The sequence below is a fragment of the Natator depressus genome, chromosome 3 (assembly GCF_965152275.1).
Source record: "Natator depressus isolate rNatDep1 chromosome 3, rNatDep2.hap1, whole genome shotgun sequence".
NCBI classification, from domain to species: Eukaryota; Metazoa; Chordata; order Testudines; family Cheloniidae; genus Natator; species Natator depressus.
This window is the reverse complement of record NC_134236.1, coordinates 69,851,717-69,875,910: the sequence shown is the minus strand read 5'-3', so window position 1 is coordinate 69,875,910 and position 24,194 is coordinate 69,851,717. Positions and strand designations below refer to the sequence as shown.

The window sequence follows — 24,194 nt, the reverse complement described above, 5'->3', positions numbered from 1 at the left end:
TGGAAGGTTTCTCTCTTTGCAAATTATTCTTGACATTTATTAAAATAAACTATTACCAACCCCATTGACTTTTGCAAAGTTGTAATAGTAGAGAATTCAAGAACTAGTCCAACTTTTTTCTTAAATACATGGATTGTGCATTGTAGAGGACAATAGATATTACTCGGTTTAATGTGAATTAATGATGTATAACAAACAATGTGTTAGCCAATGAAAGGATAAATCATTATATTTCAAAAGTATAAGGAACAGTTTTTATGTCTTTCTCCACAGATGTTAAATAACCACCAAAACTATATTCATAAACTACTTAGCATAGACCACTATGTCCTTGTAATTTATCCACATAAACTTTCTTAATGCATTCATTTAAATGTATGTAAAATGCAGTTTATTTAGAAACCTGAAAATGAGAATCACATTTCTTTTTATTTATAGACATTTCTGTAGTGCTCACTGTTAAAAACATTTTATACAGAGTTAAATAGTAACAGTATCTTGAACATTCCTGATTATTTTGTACTGCAAAACTCTGGTTGTCTTGTGTTAAAACCAAACCTGTGCTGAAAATTGCATGGTGCTGGACTTTTTTGCCTGCAGTCAAATGAAACCCAGTTTCAATGTCAGATTGCCATTCCTTATAGAGAAACACAAAAATAAATGGCATCTTTTATTTTTGTAACTGCCTCGTGCATTCTGCTTTGTATTTCTCTTGCTTCTTTTTCTATAAATATATAAGGCAAGAAAAATATTTTCAACTATTGAAGTCTATATTTAAAAGTTTTCCATTTTCCATCTTAGATAAGGTGCCAGTGAGTGTAGTATATGTGCCCAATAAAAAGCTATGTACGTTAAGGGGAGTCTTTACATGACTTCAAAGACCTTTGGTTTGGGCTCTATTAACCCAAAAATCTTTCTGCTCCATAATTCATTGTTTGATCACTTTTTAGAGCGTTATATTCTAGGGTCTCAAAGAGCTTTGTTTAATATTAAATGACCTCCTCAGTTCCCAGAATAATGAATATTAAAGATGGGTAAACTGATACACAAAGAGACTAAATGATTTGCCTAAAGCAAAACAGCAAAGCAGTGGCAAAGCCAAGAATAGAAGCTGGGCACCTTGTCTGTGTTCTATGCACATATCTTCTTCTGTCATTTTAATTACACAACACAAACCACAGCTATTTTAAAAGAATATTAAACCAATATTATTAGAGCTGCAAAGTCAAGCACTCAAAAACTGGGAAATTCCTGAATTAAGGTTTCCTGGGCAACTTCAATTCAGCTCCCTTGTGAGTATGCATTGTTATACAGTCTTTAACTACATGATCACAAGCAATTTTTTTTCACAAGGCCTCTGCCTCATTCAGTTCACAGAATGGACTGGGATCAATATTTTCCCTCCTCATTGTTCAACGTCTGGCATTAGGCCTTATTTATTGCATACTATTCAGACCCTTCTCTGAAGACAAAACTAATAATTTCCTCATGGGGTTTTATATGGTGCTCAGTATCTGAGTGTTTCACAAACATTAATGAATTTATCGTCACAAGATCCCAATGAGATGAGGGGGTGATATTATCCCTATTTTACAGATAGGAAACTGAGGCACGGAGTGTAAAATCAAAAGTATCCACTAATTTTAGGTGCCCAATTTGAGGACCTGATTTTTAACAGTACTTAGCATTATACAGCTCTTTATTTGTTCAAAGCACAGCTACCATTGATAATACCCGCTTCTTATTTACAATGTCACCTAAAAGTGAGAACAAGCATTCGCATGGCACTTTTGTAGCCGGTGTTGCAAGGTATTTATGCGCCAGATATGCTAAACATTCTATGCCCCTTCATGCTTAGGCCACCATTCCAGAGGATATACTTCCATACTGATGATGCTTGTTAAAAAAATGCGTTAATTAAATTTGTGACTGAACTCCTTGGGGGAGAATTGCATGTCTCCTGCTCTGTGTTTTACCCGCATTCTGCCATATATTTCATGTTATGGCAGTCTTGGATGATGACCCAGCACATATTCATTTTAAGAACACTTTCACAGCAGATTTGACAACACACAAAGAAGGTACCAATGTGAGATTTCTAAAAATAGCTACAGCACTCGACACAACGTTTAAGAATCTGAAGTGCCTTCCAAAATCTGAGAGGGACGAGGTGTGGAGCATGCTTTCAGAAGTCTTAAAAGAGCAACACTCCGATGCGGAAACTACAGAACCCAAACCACCAAAAAAGAAAATCAATTTTCTGCTGGCGGCAGCTGACTCAGATGATGAAAATGAACATGCGTCAGTTCGCACTGCTTTGGATCGTTATTGAGCAGAACCCATCAGCATGGATGCATATCCTCTGGAATGGTGGTTGAAGCATGAAGGGACACATGAATGTTTAGCGCATCTGGCATGTAAATATCTTGCGACGTTGGCTGCAACAGTGCCATGCGAACGCCTGTTCTCACTTTCAGGTGACTTTGGAAACAAGAAGCGGGCAGCATTACCTCCTGCAAATTGTAACCAAAATTGTTTGTCTGAGCGATTGGCTGAAGTAGGACTAAGTGAACTTGTAGGTTCTAAAGTTTCACATCGTTTTATTTTTGAATGCAGTTATTTTTTTGTACATAATTCTACATTTGTAAGTTCAACTTTCATGATAAAGAGATTGCTCTACAGTACTTGTATTAGGTGAATTGAAAAATACTATTTCTTTTGTTTTTTACAGAGCAAATAGTTGTAATCAAAAATGAATTATAAAAGGAGCACTGTACACTTTGTATTCTGTGTTGTAATTGAAATCAATATGTTTGAAAATGTAGAAAACATCCAAAAATATTTTTAAAATGGTATTGTTACTGTTTAACAGTGCAATTAATCAAGATTAATTTTTTTAATCATGCGATTAATAGCAATAAATTTTTTCAATTGCGCGATTAATTGCGATTAATTTTTTAAATTGCTTGACAGCCCTACTTTATACACATTAAGTAGCGCCCTTGAGGTCCAGGGGACTACATAGGTGGGTAAAAATACAGGCATATGTGATTATAGGGCAGGGGCCGTTGTTTATAAACAATTTATCAATCAATATAATTGTCCACTGAAATTTAATCCTATCTGTCTATTTCTGCATCTGGAATACTGTGATTCAGTGACATTCTGTACGTCTACCTCTCTACCTGTGTTTTCCTTTTCACCCCTCAATTACAGTCATCCACAGCCACAATTGGAAAAGGATGGATTCTCTCTTCTTTTTTTTTCCAAATGCTGAATATGATATTAATTTAAACAAAGCACTATGGAAATGGAGTTTGATTTGAACTTTTGTTAGTTGAAAAGAATTGGCCAAGATTTTCAGAAGTGCCCAGGGATTTTGGGTACCCAACTTGAAACATCTAAAAGGGGCCTGATTTTCAGAAGGCCCCGAGTAAGTGCCAAAAAGTGAGGTGCATAAAACCACTAGTGAGTTTTGAATATCATTACCTATTAGTTTACATTGCTGGGAAGGCTTTCTAAATTGATGTTCTTAGCTTGAAATGCCTGGCCAGCTTCAAGTGAAAATGAGATTATTATTGTTGTTACATTTTTCTAGGGTAAATTACATTCCAAATTCTCATTTAAAGCAAATTGCTCAGAAGATTAATGAAGTTAAATTGTGTGGGAAAGGAGATTACTATAGGAAATGATTAATTTAAAAAGTTAAAATATAGTGAATATTGTACACCCTAATTATGTTAATCAACCTGGAGTTTCATTTTACTATGGTAATATCCATGATGAATTAGTTACAGTACCTAATATTAGTAATGTGCATTAGATACTGAAGTATTAACTACTGCTTGGTATGAGTATAGTACAGTAGATACTGAGGGAAATAGGAGGGCTATAAACCACAAACCATCAGCATGCTGCAACACAAGCCTCCACATGCCATACTCTGTTTTCATGTGGCTCTCCTTTGGGTTCAACAAGGTCATATAGATGGGTTTCAGAGTAGCAGCCGTGTTAGTCTGTATTCGCAGAAAGAAAAGGAGTACTTGTGGCACCTTAGAGACCAACCAATTTATTTGAGCATAAGCTTTCGTGAGCTACAGCTCACTTCACTGGATGCATTCAGTGGAAAATACAGTGGGGAGATTTATATACATAGAGAACATGAAGCAATGGGTGTTACCATACACACTGTAACGAGAGTGATCACTTAAGGTGAGCTATTACCAGCAGGAGAGCGGGGGGGGGGGGAACCTTTTGTAGTGATAATCAAGGTGGGCCATTTCCAACAGTTGACAAGAACGTCTGAGGAACAGTGGGGGCGGGGGGGGGAAATAGTTTTACTTTGTGTAATGACCCATCCACTCCCAGTCTTTATTCAAGCCTAAGTTAATTGTATCCAGTTTGCAAATTAATTCCAATTCAGCAGTCTCTCGTTGGAGTCTGTTTCTGAAGTTTTTTTGTTGAAGATTTGCCACTTTTAGGTCTGTAATCAAGTGACCGAAGAGATAGAAGTGTTCTCCGACCGGTTTTTGAATGTTATTATTCTTGACGTCTGATTTGTGTCCATTTATTCTTTTACTTAGAGACTCTCCAGTTTGACGAATGTACATGGCAGAGGGGCGTTGCTGGCACATGATGGCATATATCACACTGGTATATGTGCAGGTGAACGAGCCTCTGATAGTGTGGCTGATGTGATTAGGCCCTATGATGGTGTCCCCTGAATAGATATATGGACACAGTTGGCAACGGGCTTTGTTGCAAGGATAGGTTCCTGGGTTAGTGGTTCTGTTGTGTGGTGTGTGGTTGTTGCTTCAGGTTGGGGGCTGTATTTGCTTCAGGTTGGGGGCTGTCTGTAAGCAAGGACTGGCCTGTCTCCCAAGATCTGTGAGAGTGATGGGTCGTCCTTCAGGATAGGTTGTAGATCCTTGATGATGCGTTGGAGAGGTTTTAGTTGGGGGCTGAAGGTGATGGCTAGTGGCGTTCTGTTATTTTCTTTGCTGGGCCTGTCCTGTAGTAGGACAGAACCACAGTTTGAATGGTCGATTCCTCCTTGAACCCAAGTACGGTTTAGATCATAACATTTATTTATCTGGTGTGATTAACATAGTGACTATTTCTTTTGCACAAATGCTTGTATTTTCCATAATAGTATAATTTACCATTATACAGAACTTTGAATCCCTAGATCTCACAGCACTTTACACAGGATGTGTTGAGAGCACAGACTAATACTGGTGAATGGCTGTGGCATCAAAGGAACCAAGTTCTGAATTATATTTATATCATTATTCCCCCATTTGGGTCATATCATTGGAAACTGGGAGGTGAAATGACTTGCCCAAGGTCTCACAAGTCAGTGGCAGTCAGTAATGTCTAAGCCCTATTCCTTCCTACCATCCTTTTTCTGTATAATTGTCTATATAGATTGTAAGTTTTCCAGGGCTGGGATCTTTCCTCCGGAAGAGCCTGTAAAGCTCCAAGCACACGTTTAGTTCTATGGCTTTCTGCCGTGATCAGTGGCCAAAATGCTTTTCTAGTGCTGAAGGCTGAGTGTAGCCACTGTGCTGTATCCTTGCACTCAAACATACTGGCCCAAGTCTGCTCTCACTTATACAGATGCAGCTCCCATTGATTTCATCATAATGATGGACAGTGTGCAATATACTTTTTGCTCTTACAAGCCAAAGATAACCTCATAACTCATACGTGGCAGAGAGTGAAGTGAAGCTAAGAGTGGGATATGCAAAATCATTCGTAAAGCACGAAAATAAAATGTGAACTTCGTTGCCTGGTGTAACACCCATACCAAGAGAAAGTCACTCTGCAGACAAAGCATCCTTGTGTGAACTTTATTTAACACTATAATTGTCATTGTTTTTGCTATTGGTTTAAGGTCCGATGGGTGTTGGGTGGATAAGGAATGCAGGGTCAGGACCATAGTGAATGAGGTTTGATTTACTGGTAGTTTGCATGATTGGTGTGACGATTAGGGACCAGGCATCCCAGGGGGAGAACAAGGGGTGTAAACCCCAAAGAATAAGCAATTGATTCAACTGATTGTATACAATATTACTGTACTATAAAACGGCATTGAGTGAGGTCTTTTATGAAAGCTGGTGATTAATATCATTGTGAAATGTACGTATAAACACTATATGAAGAATTATGGATACTAACTAAGATTATGCTTTAAAGTCTGTGACCAAACTAAAGGGGAAACAGGTTTTCTCCCAGATAGAAGGGAAGGCAGCTATCTAAGTGTCTCCAGTGCATTTTGGAATCAAAACAACAGAAGCCTCATTTACATACAGATCAGCCGGGTGGCGGGAAGTCAACAGGAAGGGAAGACCAGCAGGAGGCCATCCTGACTCTGGGGACAAAACAATGAGTTTTGGGAAACATAAGCAGAAGCCTTTTTGTCATCCATCACTTAGGGGACATAGAGAATTGTGAGCCTGTGAAAGCTGGATCCCCTCACCTGCAGGGTGAGGGATACTGGTAACTTGATATAAGTAAGAAAACTGCTTAAGCAAAAATTGTAACTTGCTAAGATGAAGTTTGGTCCTAAGAAAGTTTTGTTTGTAACCATCCCACTCTCCTTTCTCTTGCTGTGTACATCTTAAATCTCTGTTCTTTGTTAATAAACTTATTCTTGTTTTATTACAAAATCATCTCAGTGCTGTGAATTAAAGTGGAGTGTGAGTCTTCAGCTAACCTAACAGGCTGATGTGTGCCACCTCTTTGGAGGCAGCTAACTTAATAACTTCCATGAGTGCCCAGTGAGAGGGACTGGACTCTGCAGGGAGACGTCCCTGGGGAACTTGGGAATTGGAGTTTACTGATTGTTACCTTCAAGGCAACATTTGAACTGACACACAGCTTAGCAGCAGAAAAGTTCACTCATGCTAAGGCAGAGCAGAAACACAGGGACTCTCAGTTCTGGGTGTCCTAAGCAAGACATCACAACAGGTATTACACAATACCAGGAACAAACCATATTCTACTTTATCTGCAAAGCAGACTAAAAACTTGAGCAACAGCACTGATAACAAAATATTAGCCCACATCCTCTTCCCACCTGAAGATTCATGATTCAAAAAAAGCTAAGGGCCACAGACACCAGCTGATACAGCAGGTGTAGAACATGTGATAGTGAGCAGTGTGAAATTCACTTTTATTTACACTGGTGAACGTCAATGCCCATGAACTGCCTTTGGATTTGTTTCTGTCAGCTACCAGGGAATTGATACAGTTTCCCACATATTCTGAAAATAAATTGCTCCCATCACTTAAGGGGCTGAATTCTCAGGTGGGCTGCAGCAGTACTCATCACACTTGAAGGTAGGGACAAAGATGTCTGGCTGTTCTCTGGGATGCTAGAGGCAGCAGGGGATTGAATTGGTCATTCACATTAATTATAGAATCCTCAGTGGCACTTCAGCAACACCCCCAACATGTCCTCTAGACTGGGAAGCTCTGAGGGGTGTATTAGAGCTGCCCAGAGATTCCCCTAACAGGGAATGCTCAGCTGACCATATTTAGGGAAGTTTAAATTAACTTGGCATTGCCAGAAGGGAACAAAAGTGACATAACAAGGCCAGGGATCTCATCGAGTGTCCGTAGTGTGTGTATAAAAAAGAAAATCACACATGGTATGTATGCGTCTGTATATAGACCCAGCACTGCAAAAGACATATACACATAGTAAAGGAGATATTAAATTTTGAATGCCAATACAAGATAGTTCGTAGTTATGACAGATAGCCATGTACTTTTTTTAGTACATTCTGCTCCATTTTGCATTTAGCTTCCGCTGTACATCTGTAACTGTGGTGCACTTTGTTATATAGAAAAATAGGAGGCACTGGTTTTAGGATTGCTGGTCTGCATTACTGGGAGATTGATGCTGCTGCAATCGATGCAGCAGGGGTTGATTTAGTGGGTCTAGTGAAGATCTGCTAAATCGATGGCAGAGCATTCTTTGGTCGACCCTTGTGCTCCAGCTCCCCGAAAAGATTAAGGTAAATCAATGGGAGAGCATCTCCCATTGATGCAGTGCAGTGAAGACACCGGGATAAGTCGACCTAAGCTACGTTATTCACATAGCTGGAGTAGCGTAATTGTGGTCGACTTACTCCAGTGGTGAAGACAAGCTCTTAGTATTTCTTTTGTATTGGATTTACAAAGTGTATTCTCTTCTCCAGCTTTCTTTACCTTCTCTGGAAAGATAATGGAGCCTTTATTTAGCGGTTTTCAGAAACTGTACTGGAGACCAGGAAGGTATTCACTGAGCATATTAAACTAAAATCATATTCAACAGAATCATGTTAAGAAATAGGTAATAGGCAGTGCCATACTGCATCAGATTAGTAGTCCATTTAGACCGATATCCTGTCATGACAGTTATCAGCATGAGATGCTGTAGAAGAAGGTTCAAGAAAACCAATAATAGACAATTATGAACTATACTGCCTATAAAGAGAATTTTTTTTACCCTATCAGTGATTGGCTTATGCCTTGGAGTTTGAGGGCTTATGTTTCTAATTTTTTAAAATCTCATCCAATGTAGCTCTTGAAAGTTCTTATTATCCATATAAATGTAAACCCTTTTTTTATTTTTGCTTGTTTTAGTTTTTTTGTTTTTAATCCCTCTAAGCTCTTGGTCTCAGTGCTTTCCTGTGCTAATAAGGATATAATTCTGACCAGTTATAGTTATATATAAAATAAACAAATAAAATTGGCACTTTAAAAGGGCCACTTCCTGAAGCCAAGAACAATTATGAGCAAACACTGAATTTATTCCTCAGCTCAACCAGAAGTTATGGGCTTGATGCAGGAACCACTTGGTGAAATCCTATCGTCTGCATAATGCAGGCAATCAGACAATATAATCACAACAGTCCCTTCTGGCCCTAAAATACTTGCATCTGAGATCCATGGGTGCTGTGTTTGTGGGTTTTTTTAAAAATCCTTTTGTCAGTTTTAAATTTGTTGTCTTTTAATATCATTCAGTACCCCCTTGTTTTAAATATTTTGAGAAATGTAAATAGAGAGCACCCAGCTGATTTTCTCACTAGTATTCTTTGTTTTCTATAACTCTGCCATGTCCCTTCTTTCTCATCTCCTCACTAAAGTAAATGGTATCAGTTTTTTCAATCTGTCCTCATGTTGGGAGTCTTTCTATGCCTCTAATCATTTTGGTTGTGTATATCTGGACCCATCTATTTCTGCTTTGTCTGTGTGAGCTGGAGTGTCCAGAATTAAATATAGTATTCCAGATGAGGGTGTATCATTGATTTATATGGTGGCATTATAATATCGTCAGTATTGTCCATTACATTCTACTTCGATTACTCGTATCTTTTGAGCGGAAGGTTTTCATTGAGCAGTTCTACAGTGACGCTCAGGTCTTTCTCCTGACCGGTTAAAGTTAATCAGAATTAGTACTGTGTATGAATTGTTATGATTCTTCCTCCCAGTGTGCAGTACCTGAGGATTACAGGAATTGCGTTACTGGATCAGAACTGTGGTCCATCTAGTCAAGTATCTTTTCTCCAACAGTGGCTTACACAGAGGAAAGTTCAATAAACCCTAAAGCAGACAGTTATGAGGTAACGTTCCTCCAGGGAAAGTTTCCTCCTAACCCCTACAGTTACTGTTTGGCTTTATATTCCTATCAAAACTCCTGTTTGTTAGAACTCTGGATATTCTTCTTGTTCATATAAATGTCAAATCCTTTTTTGAATCTTGCTAAGCTCTTAGCCTCAATGGTAGTTTGTCCTTGTGTTATGAGGCTAAGTGTTCCCAATCTACTTTCTCTAAAGCATTTATTTTTTGTATACTTTTATCATGTATCCTCTTATCTACCTCCTTTCACAGTCTTGCTTGATATGAGAGTTTTTCATGTCCTTAATCATTCTTGCTGTCCATCTCTGATTTTGCTATCCCCTTTTTGAGATGGGGTCATCAGCAATTAACACAATATCCCTAGTGAGGCTGTACCACTTATTTATATACAGGCCTAATATTTTCATATTATGCTCCTTTTAGATGTGTGGCAATTCTCCAAAAACGGCCAAATTCTTTAATCATGAGTAATTTAATAATTTCAAGTCAACTACAACTTTTGCCACCTCTCTGTTCACCTTTTCTCCAAGTCATTAATAAAGGTGTTATATAACACTGGTCCTGGTACAGATCTTGGGCCACCCTATTGCTGGCCTTTCGTCATGGTAAAAATCCACCATTTATTCCTGCTTTGTTTCTGCCTCTCAGCTAGTTTCCAATCCATAATGGCATTTTACACTTCACCCCATGATTACTTAATTTCCTTATTACACCCCCTTGGTAAGAGACTTTGTCAAAGGCTTTTTGAAAACCCAAATCAATTTTATTAGCTATTCTCTTTAATTCACTATTTTGTTGACACACTTAAAGAACTTTAACATATTGGAGAGACACCCTTTTCTTTTACAGAAGCCATGCTGGTTTGGCTCTATCATATCATGTTCATCTAACTGTTTAATAGTTCTGTTTATAATTATTATTTCAACCAGTATACCCCCAATGAAGTATACTGGCTTATACTGGTTTATAATTCCCTAGATCAGTCCTACAGCCTTTCTCAAAATAGGTGCAACATTTGGTACCCTGTAGTAGCGTACCTGATTTTAATAAGAGAGCAACTCAGTTAACACCCATGGAGTTGTGCACATCTGTAACTGAGCACAGAATATTGGCCAGTGTTTCCACCTGGTCATCATCATGCCCTAATTAACTTTATATGCAAACAGACGACACCAGTATTTAACACACATGTCGAGAAACACTTCTACCCATAGACCTGATTCTTACTAATTTCAGGTTTCAGAGTAGCAGCCGTGTTAGTCTGTATTCGCAAAAAGAAAAGGAGGACTTGTGGCACCTTAGAAACTAACAAATTTATTTGACCATAAGCTTTCGTGAGCTACAGCTCACTTCATGAAAGCATGAAAGCTTATGCTCAAATAAATTTGTTAGTTTCTAAGGTGCCACAAGTCCTCCTTTTCTTTTTACTGATTTCAGTGGATTATTCATATGTTTATTTTTAAGCTCGGTTTTTGTTGGAAACTTCTCAACCTCATTTGGTGTCTTTTTTTCTTGCATTCACTATTGCCAACATAGAATTCCAATTCCTCCACTCGAGTTCTGCCTCTACCAACCAGTGACCCCCCAAACAAATGGATTTAACTGTTCTGCCTTACCCCTTTTATTTTCTTAGTAACTCTCTGATCATTAATTGTAGCAGTGTTTAAATCTTGTAAGGTCTCACTTTCAGGGCAAAATGGTTCAGCGTTCTTAATTATTCTAATCCTTCCTCCTATATTGATGTGGAATTGTTGTGATTGCAGAATCGGATTTTCTCTTAGAGGTGCATGGGACAGTTAGCTGACAGGACTATAATTGAATTCCCAGTGTATGCTGGTTGGTTAATTTTTTTCACCCTTTATTCAGGGGCTTGTTGCTATCTCCTTACTGTGGTTTTAGTTTGTGGTATATTCCATTATATCTGAATGAAAAATGAATTCATTTTCTCACTTGCTATACAGGGCAATGGAGGACTAAGAATCGAGGTAGACTTCAGGTAGAGAGAGAACAATGCAATACTAATGCCCTGGAGGGAATGGAATGATTTTATTACTACTTGGTTATACAGTACAAAGATTTATGGGAAACAAGCTCCCCCCAATCCACATGCACAGCTCCCATTGGTGCAGTGGACTGAGAGCATCATATGACAGTGCATAAATATAGTCAGACAAAAGTGAATCTACAATAATATCACCTTGCTACTGTATGAAGTGTTGTTGTAGCCATGTCGGTTCTAGGATATTAGCGAGACAAAGTAATATCTTCTATTGAACCAAATTCTGTTGGTGAGAAAGACAAGCTTTTAAGCTACACAAAGCTCTTCTTCAGGTCAGGGGTAGCTTGAAAGCTTGTCTCTTTCACCAACAGAAGTTGATCCAATAAAAGATATTACCTCACTCACCTTGATAGTGGGCAGACCTGTTTGAAGTCCAGGTCACATCAGTTTAGTTTTTGGATCAAACCCTATTTTTACTATAGTCAGCACAAAAGAAACAATGTAGCAGCAGAAAAGCAAGTGCTTCCTAGTCTACCTTGAGCATCCTCAGCAAAATTACCTGCTACACTCTCATTCTAGAATCCTTTTGACAGTAATGGTATCTGAAGTAGAAAGAGCACAGCCTGATTCTCAGAGACCATGCTGAAGTTGCAGGGCTGGCAGCTGAGAAAACCTTGTTAGACTTAGAAATGGACATTAAAAATATGGCTGTGGACTGTATGCATGGTAATTCCATGCTAGTAGCTGCAGCAGGTCTTCCTGGTCTCCTCCATGCTGCCTCCCCTGCCACCATGCCCAGAAGCCCTCCTGCTCTCATGGTAATTCTGGCAGTGGGGAGCTGCCCAGACAAAACTACCATTCATATTGCAACTCCTTAACATAGCATGGAAACCGGTGAGACAAAATAACTCTCATCCACTAAGATGTCATCTTTTAGAGTCACTTCGGGTACAGTGATTACAGATCTTCAGTGACAGGCAGCCCTTTTGTTAATCTTTTACAGCCGCATCTACAAGAAGAATCATGACATGACCAAAACTCGGAAAGGAAAAACCGAACAGCTTCTGAGAGTCGATGATCATGATTTCACCATGAGGCCAGCTTTTGGAGGTAGGAATATTGTTCTGTCTATTTTTCAGTTCATTTGTTTTGGGAAAATATCTCTGAGCCAGATTGTTCTCTCCTACCTCTGTGTAAGGTGAAAAGAATCCAATACCTTCAGTGGATACTCCAAGGTAACTGTAGCAGACTTTGGCCTCCAGTACCCCAAGAGAACAGACAGACTCCTTTCTATTGCTAAACTCTCCTTCAGCTGAGTAGTGCTTCTAAGAGCATGGATCTGGACCTTTTCTTAAATAATATTTCACTCTGCTTGATAACTGTGTCTAGAAGGGAAGAACAGCTACAGTTATTAGTGGGATGTTTATTTCTAGTTGTGAAGAAGGCTCATGATGAGTTTCTGAGTTGACATGATTAAATTATAAAATAATTAAACAGATAAATCATCAGCCAGGTCACTCTGCATGCTCACAGAAGAACTGGAATAGTTTTGTCAAGCTGTAAACCTGATTTCTCATAACCTTGTACAACGACATAGGAGGAGGAGGAACCAGGCCCACCAATACCTTTCCATCCTTTTCCCACCCATCAACCACAGGAATTTGCTTAGGAGCCACCCTCTTGATGCTAAAGGATGATCCCTGCTCACTACTGCAGATGTCAGTCATGGCAGCAGTGGCAATGTCAGCCCTGAAGTAATCCTCCCTATAGCTGGGTCTAACCCAGACAAGCTATGTGGGAAAAAGAAGAGCAGGTGAGGGGAGAAGCTGCTGCAGAGGGCAGAAAGTTAGTTCCTGCCACCACATATCAGGAGCCAGCAGATCAAAGATTCCCCCCCCCCCAGCCCCCAGTCTTCCTAACACACAATTGGGTTCTGGAAAGCAGATCCTGTCCTCTTTCAAGTGGCTACCAGGCTAAGGTGATCACATGTCCCTAAAAATTGGGAATGTTCTGGTATTTTGCCCTGCTCCACTACTCAAACTGATTCCCTAGCCCTGTAAGTCAGCATCAGTCCGCCACCTCCTTATGCAGGGTCCTTAAAGGAGGGAGGACAAGAGGTAAAGATTTTTAGCTATAGAAGTTCTCCTGTAGCTGCTTCTGGAACAGCAGCTTTCCTGGATATCTGTTCTTCTCCTGCTTCCAGGCAGGAAGCAGTGGTGTAAAACACTGGCTGCATGCATGCAATGATGTATCCCCTCTGATGGCTGGCTTCAGTGATTATAACAAGCCTATTACTTATCTATAGCTACAGGAGTTCTGTGGGCTGTGTTTTGGTGCTGAAAGGTTTGGGTTGGCTGGATCCCGCTACGGATGAAAATGAAAGGGCAGAAGTAAAATGCTAAAACTGGAAAAAATAAACCACTTGGGGTTGTGCTGCTAACGACCCTCCCAGGAGTGAGGAGGGCAAGTTCAGACACGCATGTCTGTGTGACCTGCCTTTAAAATGGAGACACACTGTACTGATAATTTAGGCAAAAGAGGCCAGGCATTCCTGACACAACATGGCACAATATTACCAGAGGAAACAAGGGCAAAGAACTCCAGCACAGACATGTATTTACCACATGCTCACATTAGAGCACATAATCTGAAAGGCTGTGCTGACTGTAATCTATATTCCTGTCTTGCTGTGACTGCAGTGGTTGGCAATCGTAGCCATATTATTCAGTATTATATTAAAATGCTAATTAAACATCAGAAGGAAAGTAGACAAAAATAACATTAACTATGGTTGTATTCCAAAAACAGAATGTAAAATGTCACTGTAGGACCCATGTTTATCTCCCAGTGATTCCAGATTGAATTTATGCAGTTTACAAGTAATAGTTCAGGATACACTCAGCTAGCAAATCTATTGTGTAAGAAGATGCTGTATTGTAACTCTGTTCAGAACCTGAAATGAGTACAGAATGCAGCAGCCTCTTGGTTAAGTGGAGTATTTCACTGTCAGCACATGACCTGGACTTCTGACTGGCTGCCTGTAGGTTTCCTAACGGAGTTGAAAGTGTTGATTTTGACCTTAAAAGCCCTACATTTCCTGAGACCTGAGTGTTGCCAGCTCTCATGATTTTATTGAGTCTCATGACATTTGCTGTTTTTACTTAAAACCCCAACTCCTGGAGTCATGTGTTTACATGAGAATCTCCGCTTTCTTATGGAAGAAAAATAAAAAGGCAGTAAGCCTCTAGCCACTGTGGTAGGAAAGAAAAGCCTGCAAACGTGATCTAAGTGCACCTTAAAGGCTCAGATACTGGAATGCAAATAAAGAATTAAGCATCTTTTATAGTTAAAAATCTTAGGATTTTCAAGCTAGCCTCGTGATTTTTTAACTCTTGAAGTAGACGTACAGCACTGACTCTCTCTCGTGGTACTGCTACAAGTGTGGATGAAGAGTATGGCTTGGCTTGGAATCTCCTTGTTTTATACGAGAGGGAGCGGCTGGTGGGGTATTCTCCTGAGCCAGGTCCTCTACTTTGGGATCCGTTCTCCTTACTTGGTGGGAAATAGCCTGAATCAAGTGATCTCCAGGGGATGTTCTTTCTGGCTGGGCATACAGCTGGGCTGCTATGTATTTGGTGTGGAAGGGTTGTGGGGAGGCTGAAGGGCAGACATTTTGTTGTGCTCTGGGCCGAAGGGCTAGGTTTTATGGGATCTGCTGCTATTTTTATATTGTATTTCCTTCTGTTGTTGTATTTTTAATATTTTATCAGGGTGCCCAGAGCCTGAGAGAGTTGTTTCTTTGCAAGTTTCACACCAAAATAAAGGAAGGCGTGTTTACATTCTTGTAACTCTAATACAGTGTATTTTAAATATTTTACCCATTTTAACAGAATATTTAAAAAAAACACACACAATCCTGCAAGATCCTAAAAATCTGAAGCAGTTTTTGCAGTTTCAACCCAACGTTCATCAACTTAATGAGCAGACTATTTGGAAGCTGCATTTGCAGAAGTTTCAGAAAATTGCACTTTCAGCTTCAGAGATGAGTTTCTGAAAGCATCTTGGCGGGAGGTGGGGGATGGGTGGGGAGCCCATGTTTCTGTAATTTCTGCTGAAAACAATGACCTCTCACAAAGGCCTTCTTTGAATTAGCAAAATTACCCAAGGCTGACAATGGGTGTCAGCAAATGGGTGCAGCTGAACAGGGTTTAACTGTGTATGGCTAAGAACAAACCTTGGCAACAACTTAATTAGATTAGACTGTCCGCTATGTAAGCACAAATCAAATGCAACCAGACAACTTTGTGACAGCAACTGGATGTTTTAGGTTCCTGTGGTATCAAAAATCTTGTCGTGTATATTTCTAGTGACCTAAAATAAATCATATAGAAAAAGATTAGGAAAAAAGTAGAGTAAATTAACTGGATATATATTTTTCTTTTGTAATGTTATACATAATAAAATCATAGGGCCTCATTCACGGCATCACTCCAACGGAGTTATACCAGTGTAAAACTGAAATCAATGGGGCCTCATTCTCATATAATCTCATATAATCTAAGGCCCTTTTACACTGAGTGTAACTGTAAGTCTGTGCCCACTGTAAGGCCCTTTTACACTTCCAGAGTGTTGTAAAGGAGCTTTAGTGTAAAAAAGAATCAGGCAAAAAAGCAGAGTAACATACTGTGAATCAGGCCTTTTTCCAAATGAAAATGATGACTGTCATCTCAGCAAAAACCCAAATATAAATATTTCACAAGGAACCTAGGCAGTAGTATTAGATTGTAGTGAAATCATGTGTCATGTAGCATGTTTGTAAAACCTGAGAAAAATGAGCAAGTGTTATACGAGGAGAGATTGGGGAAGAATATCAGAAGGAAGGTGAAGTACCCAAGAAAAGTTATCACTGTGAAGCGCTAGAGCAGACGTTATGTAAATTGTGTTATTAACAGCCCAACTGTCATAGCTAAGTCTTGCCTGATGTCAACCCATTAGTAACAGCTATTGGGTAAAGTGATAATGACAAAGATTGGTGCTTTACTAATGTTCTATGCAGCCTCCTTCCGTTCTAAAATAGATTTAATTTATTCTGACCCTTTTGGAGTTCTCTCCATGCCGGTGACCTCACTCAAGCCAGCAGATGTTCAGGTATTATTTACAAATATTAATTTTTAAAGATTATGTAAATGTTTTTAGTTGTGCTCTCTTCTTTAAACACCCATTTTAAGCATTTCATCTATGATGTTTCATATTTTACAGGGAGCCTGTGAATAAGCAGCTTTAGTTGATACTCAGAATACTCCTTTCCTGGGAAACAACCTAATTCTTCATGTTTCAGAGTAACAGCCGTGTTAGTCTGTATTCGCAAAAAGAAAAGGAGGACTTGTGGCACCTTAGAGACTAACCAATTTATTTGAGCATAAGCTTTCGTGAGCTACAGCTCACTTCATTGGATGAAGTGAGCTGTAGCTCACGAAAGCTTATGCTCAAATAAATTGGTTAGTCTCTAAGGTGCCACAAGTATTCCTTTTCTTTTTGCTAATTCTTCATGTTATCCTTATCCATATAGACTGTCCACTAGATCTTGCTGCACTTGTTGAATGATACTTTTATCAGCACCTATGGACAGCTGGGTGACTGAAGCCCTAAATGGCTCACATAGGGTTAGTGTCAAAGGTTAGGGTGAAACTCACTTCTTCCGCAACGATGATCCAGCAGTAAGATGGGAAAACGCACAAACAATCCCCCCTCTCTCCTCCCCCCCCAGTGCAGTGATACTGAATCTACTGAATGTAGCCTGTGTCTGCACTTAATTGGTTGTCTCTGTTTTAGGGCTAAACCCACATGTACTGAGCACCCACAGTTTTTGGTTGTCTTTAATGCCTTTCAAGACCAAACCCATAGACTAAGAGGAAATGTTGCCACCGCATTGTTAGTTCAAGGTATAACTTGAGTGTTAATCACTGTAACCCAACTCCCATCCCCACACACAAATCTCCAGCTCGAGGTAACTGGCTTTATCATTGAGCTAGCTGATCTGTTGGGGGAGAAGAGGGGGCTGAAGCTCAAGTGTCACTGAAGCTCAAGTACTATTGGGGAGTAAGTGGGGAGTCAGCTTAAGTTTCTTGAGGCACGGACTGTACAAGGACACTGTTTAACCAACAAAAAATAAATAGGAGTTTATGGGGTGTACAGAATCACCAGAGTCTGGTCTGCAGCTCAGACACATCGGATCTTATAATGTGGTTTCCCAGATTTGTTTTTTTCTATCACGATTTGAACAATTGTCCTGAGTGCCTTCCATTTTTGTCTTTTTAGCCTGGAGCTCTTTAGATCAGGCTCTAACTATGTTGGTACAGCACCTAGTACAATAAGTCTCCTACCTTTGTGGTGGCCTTTAGCTACTGCCCCAGTATAAATAATAATAAAGTGTTATAACTCCTTCTCACTCCTCTCTGAACCTGGATTGATCTCATTTGCACAGCCACCATTTTGGCCTCAGAATGAGACTTAACTTGCAAAATGCATGTCAGGAAAGATGTATCAAGCTCATTTTAGTCATGTGGAATTTTTGTCCTCACAGTCCACTGCTGCTATCTCACTTTAACAATTGAAAGGCAGATGACGAGAAAGAGACTGATATCAAAGGAAACCGACAGAACGCTGAGCTTTTGAACTTTATGGCAGAGTCTGAAATTAAAGGGAAATTACAAAATCTTCATTTTGGAGCTGGCAGAACAGCAGATTGCAAATACTGACTTCAGGCAACTTCAACACAGCCCACTCCTTCCTGTCTTCTAAGGCATTCAGTAGGATTGTACCCATAAAAAAATCACAGTAGCTTATATCACATGAGTACCTACCACAAAACTCTGCTATTCAGAGAACTAGCCTGAACCTTGTGCCTTCTAAACTGCATCCCAGAGAGGGTGTTTTATACAACAAGATGTCCAAGGATGTGGGTGAGACTTGAAGAAAAGGAGCTCGAGACTAATCTGAAAATGTCTTTCTGTCCTTGAATGCTGACAGTGTCCTCGAGAGTTTTCCAGGTTTTGTTTTCCTTCCCAAGTGGCAAACCATTCCTTGGATCACAGCCCAATGCCCTGGGAATAAGGTATCTGAACTTTCCCTTGCTTCTTTCAGATTCACCTACAATAAGCTGCTCCATAGTTTTTTTTTTTTTTTTAGCTACTCTTCAATGAGTTCCATTCATTATTCAAAAAAACAATAACGAGGAATCCTTGTGGCACCTTAAAGACTAACAACTTTATTTGGGCATAAGATTTTGTGGGTTAAAACCCACTTCATCAGATGCGTGGAGTGAAAAATACAGTAAACAGTATGTATACTACAGCACATGAAAAGATGGGAGTTGCCTTACCAAGTGGGGGGGTCAGTGCTAACGAGGCCAATTCAATCAAGGTGGAAGTGGCCTAGTCTCAACAGTTGACAAGAAGGGGTGAATATCAACAGAGGGGAAATTACTTTTTGTAGTGCTAACGAGGCCAATTCAATCAATGTGGACTTCACCCATTCCTAACACGGGTACCACTCTGAAATTCATTATTCAGGTTGCATACCACTTAGGCCATTTGTGATGAGGTTCCTATTTGAATCTGTATTTAGTACCTGGACTCCATCTGGATAAGAAACTGGACCAAAAGCCCAGATCTGAACATCCCTGAATTTTGGGTATGTTCAGACCCAGATAAGAACTTTGTGGTTCAGGCCCACTTGCATTCTAAAAAAAACCCTGCGATACAAATGTCAAATGCTGTCTTCTGAGCTATCCTACTATAAGTCTTAGCCTGCTCCAAGGATAGCTCCAGCATGAGACCTGGAAATCTGCATGGTTCCAATTCAGCAGTTCCTTAAGTATGTGCCTCACTTTAAGCCTGTGAGTAGTCCCACTGAAGTCAGTGCTCCTGTGCTTAAAGTCAGACACGTGCTTAAGTAACTTGTATCAGGGCCTATACATACAGCAATCAGAGAAGATACATTGGTGTGGTTTAAATCCGATTCAGTTGCCATATACCACAGTCTTTAGCATTACACTGATCAGCTGAGAGACGGGGGATGTTGAAACCCTAAATTGCAGTAAACCCATGCAGAGGCTGCAAGGTGAGTCTCAGTTATTTTTACTGCTGCACATTAATGATTATTCTTGAATTGGAGCTGTGTGAAAATAGTAAATACTTTTCATGATGAAAATACAGTTTTGGTGAAGGCCATTTTGTGGCCCTAAATTTCTCTTTAGGCAACATTTTGTGTGTTTGTGAAATGTCAGTTTTCACATTGAAACCCGGTAAATTTCACACATTTTGATGAGAAAGCTGATTTTTGTTTAAATTAATTCTAAATTTTGAGCACTCCACCCCCCCACCCCACCCCAATGTGTAGGAAGCATTTCATAAAGCAGGACCAGCAGTGTGAAACTGAAATAAATGGAGGGACTTAGTTTGGAGTTTTTAGAAACCGATTCATTAAATCACCTCTTGGGGGCATCTTGCTTTCTCTGCTTTGTGAATGAATCCAAGGCTGGAGCCTCGGCTCTGAGACCGTCCCCACTCACAGGTCTCCAAGCCCAGGCTTCAGCCCAAGCCCAAACAGTTACACTGAAATTTTAGCTCTGCAGCCTGATCCCCGCCAGCCCAAGTCAGCTGATCCAGGCCAGCAGCAACCATGCTTCTATCACAGTGGAGCTGTACCCTTAGTGCCTAACTGCCATTGATTTCCATAGGAGTCGGGCACCTAAGCACTTTTGGGGTGCTCAGATATTACAGTAACGTGGGCCATATCATACCTAACATAGATAGATCGGTTGGCTTATAGCTGGAGCTATAACAATTGACACCAGCTGAGGTTCTGCTTCCAGAATTCAGTCTCCAGGATTGTTAATCTGGCATCTTTCCAGAGCTCCAAAATTCAATCAACATTTTAAAAATAAAATGTAGGAAATTTAGCGCTCGTGAGCCAGGCACAGTACGGTGCTGTATACATTTCTCCACGGAGTTTTGCCAGCTGAAATTAATCTGGGGCTGCAGCTATTTTCGCTATTCCCATCCTGGACCTGGTTTAACAGCAACTGCCTGTTGTTGGAACTGTGAAGTGGTTTTGTGATGTACCAGATCTGGGATGAAATCAATGGTCTTTTTTCAATTCTGACCTAACTCAGAATTTGAACCCAGATCTCTGAAGGTGCAAAGAGAACCAATGAGAATCTCATGGTCTCTTGCAAACCCTTGTGTTTCAGCGGAGTTGCAGCATTAAAAAAAATGAGCACATCCATTGTCTCAGGGGTTGCGTCAAGAAAAATTGGTTTGAAGATGAATTAGAGAGCTATATTAAAATAGCACTAAGATGCCCCAGGGCTCTTTAAGCTGTCTGTTAATAAATGTCTCAATTGTTCAAAAAGCCCAGTGGCTCACAATGCATCATAAGCCTGCTACAGCCAGACCCAAACAAATTCCTTAAACAAAGCAACACAAAGGAGCAGACATGCAAACTTAGAGCCCTGATTCTGCAGTCACTTGTGCACATGCTAAACTCTAGTCACTTAAATAGCCCCACTGATGTCAATGAGACTACTCAGTTAGTTTAGCATGTTAAGTGTTTGCAGGCTAAGACCCCAAGCCTCTCCTTATGCCTAAAGCCTCAATCCTGCAAACAGTTAAGCACATGAATAAATTTATCCACAGGAGAAGTCTCACTTAAATTATTGCTCCCATTTACTTCAATGAGAATGACAGGTGCCCAACACCTCTGAAAATCAGGTACTTCCTTGTTGCTATTATTTATATTGCAATAGTGCCCACAGACCCGAACTGGGCTCAGTGCCCAGTTGTGCTAAGAACATATATGTCGACATGGGCCCTGATGAGTTAGGTGCCTAAATATAGATTATGCACCCAAGTTTGAAAATTTTGTCCAGAGATATAGACATCTAGGGGCAGATCTACAGGTCTACACTACTGCTTAGGTCAATCTAACTTACGTGTCACAGGGGTGTGAAAAAGACATTCTCCCCCCCCCCCCCCCCCCCCCCCCGAGCAACACAAGTTACAGTGACCTAAGCACTGCCCACACCGGTGCTATGTCAGCAGGAGACGCTCTCCCATCGACATAGCTTTTGCCTCTCTCAGAGATGGAGTAATTATGCTGATGGGAGAGCATCTCCCATCAGCACAGAGCATCTTCACCAGATGAGCTGCAGTGGTGCAGCCGATGTAGTGCTTCTCGTGTACACCTGCCCCTAGGGTATTTACAGTAATAAGCCACAAGTGTAGTTATGTTTGAATAATGTAGTGCTCTTGTATTAAATGAAGATCACATTCTACAATAACAGGACAAGCCCCTCTTCCTTCCTTGCATTACCACTGACCCCATTAGAGGGGGAGGGAGAGGTGGGAAAGAGGGCTTATCCCCTCCCATATCTATACCTCCCCCAGCTCCCTTTCAACAGAGAGATTTTCTGTGTTTGCTCCTAGTTAGTGGCAGTTGGTGGGGAATTTGGCTAAGCATCTGGAGCCCTGGTGGTTGAACAGTTTAGTTTGCGGAGAGACAGGATTAAAAATGTAGTCATTTCCTAATGATCACCAGGATTAGTGAGACCAAAAATCTCTTGACATCTTTCTATGACTGATCAACAGCTGTTTAATTCAACAGTATGTTCTGTAGCCACACTGACCTTTCAGAATACCCAGGGTTTGTTGTTGCAGTTTGAAGAGAGTATTTGTTGCTGGATTTTTGTTTTGCTTTAAATAGTGTAAGTAATTAATATGCAATTCTTCACCAAGTGTGAAAAATGTACGTTGATCTAAATTTTGAAGAGCCATGAGCAAAAACCCTACAGTCAGAAAGTCTTGAGACATTGCTATATGTTAGTTTTGCCTTACAGTTTTACATGCAGAATTCTTGAATTTTTGGCACATGTAAACCAGCATAAAGAAAATTGGGATTTGGTTAAAATTAGCCTGTGGGAAGTTCACATGGCTTTAGGTATTGGAGTGTCATTGACTACGGAAGGACTGTGAGAACTGGTTATTAAGTAACATAAATCCATGTGGGTAATTCAAGGCACGCAGTTAATGTAACAACCAGAGCTGATTTCCAAACTAGTGTATGGGGTTTGGCAGCTTTGCTATGCAGTTTCTTAGACTCTCACTACTCTATTATAAATTGATGTGCAAATCAGTTTTTTCAAGCCCTGAAGTAGGGAAGAAATAATGGCAAAGAAATGGACAAGAATATGACATATACTTTTTGCATATTACGTTGCCATGATAATCGGAAATATACTGATTCCGTGATCAGGAAGGGAAAATGGATAGATTCATCCAAAGGAAGTGGATCTAGACTGTTGGACACTTGTCACGCTCTGGAATAATGAATTTAGTGAGAAGAGTTGAACGGTATCACGTGATTGTTCAGAACACAGAGACCAGAGCATTGAGTAGTGTAAGCCAATGATAGCTAACATAATTACCTGAATAAACAATCCCATCTGCTGAAGAAATCAGTGTGTTTTGCAGGATGTTTGTTCTAATTTTCCTGTTAATGAGATCTCTTTATATAGAGAGCTTTTAATCAAGAAATGCAATGAGTTGTTTTCCTAGCTCTGCCTCAGACTTTCTGTGGTCTTGGACAAATCATCTAATCTCTCTTTGCCTTCGTTTCCCAATTTATAAACATGGTGATAATGTGTTCAGACTAATCAAAAAAATGTTTGCCTGGCATGTGTGTATACATAGGTAATAAATATACATCTATTGTTAAAATTCCGTAGTATTGTACAGGGAGACTTCATGTTCCAGAGCACAAATATCATGTAATTTTTACTCATACAATCACTGTAGCGTATTGATTTACATAGTGATGTGGAGAGACATGGAATTTAAATGAAAATTACAAAGTATATGCGAAATAAATGTGTGGACAGCATCACAGTCTTGCCTGTCACTTAACCCTGTAACCTGGGTGTTGTCTTTGACTCAGCCTGGATGCAAGGATGTAGAGACAGGTCTGTGTCTAAATCTTGCTGATTCTTTCTGCATAACATCTCTAAGATATGGCCTTTCTCACCATCTACAGAGCCATAACTCTCATCCAGGGTGGTGTTTCATTTCAATTATTGCAACATCCTTCTCTCTGGCCTTGACAAACACAACCTCACCCCTCTTGTCTTCAATCAGAACGCTGCTGCAAAGATAATTTCCTAGCCCATCACTTTGACCACATCAAACCCACCATACTGAATCCCTCCACTGGCTCCCCCTTTCTTTGTCACATCAGACATAAGCTACTTGTCTTCACTTTCAAGGCCCTTTGTGGCCTATTCCCAATTTACCAATCATCTCTTATTTGTTACTGAGGTGGCGATTCCGACCTCCTATCAGCCCACGATGCCTTCCTCCATCATCCACTCGTTAAACTTTCAAAAAGCACCTTCATGCTTTCTCCCAAGCTCCCTTCATGTTTGGGAGGAGCTCCCCATAAACATCTACAAAGCTACCTCATTATCCTCCTTCAAATCCCACCCATAAAACTGTCCTTGGCCATGATGCCT

The 24,194-nt window shown here is 40.1% G+C and overlaps 1 protein-coding gene across 1 annotated transcript in view; it reads left to right on the top strand.

Annotated features, from left to right (window-relative positions):
• LOC141983901 (gamma-aminobutyric acid receptor subunit rho-2) overlaps positions 1-24,194 on the top strand; it is a 59,004-nt gene that overhangs the window by 1,915 nt on the left and 32,895 nt on the right. Inside the window, exon 2 of the mRNA XM_074946875.1 lies at positions 12,633-12,739. Within this exon, the coding sequence (XP_074802976.1) occupies positions 12,633-12,739 (107 nt within the window). The remainder of the gene's footprint in view (positions 1-12,632; positions 12,740-24,194) is intronic.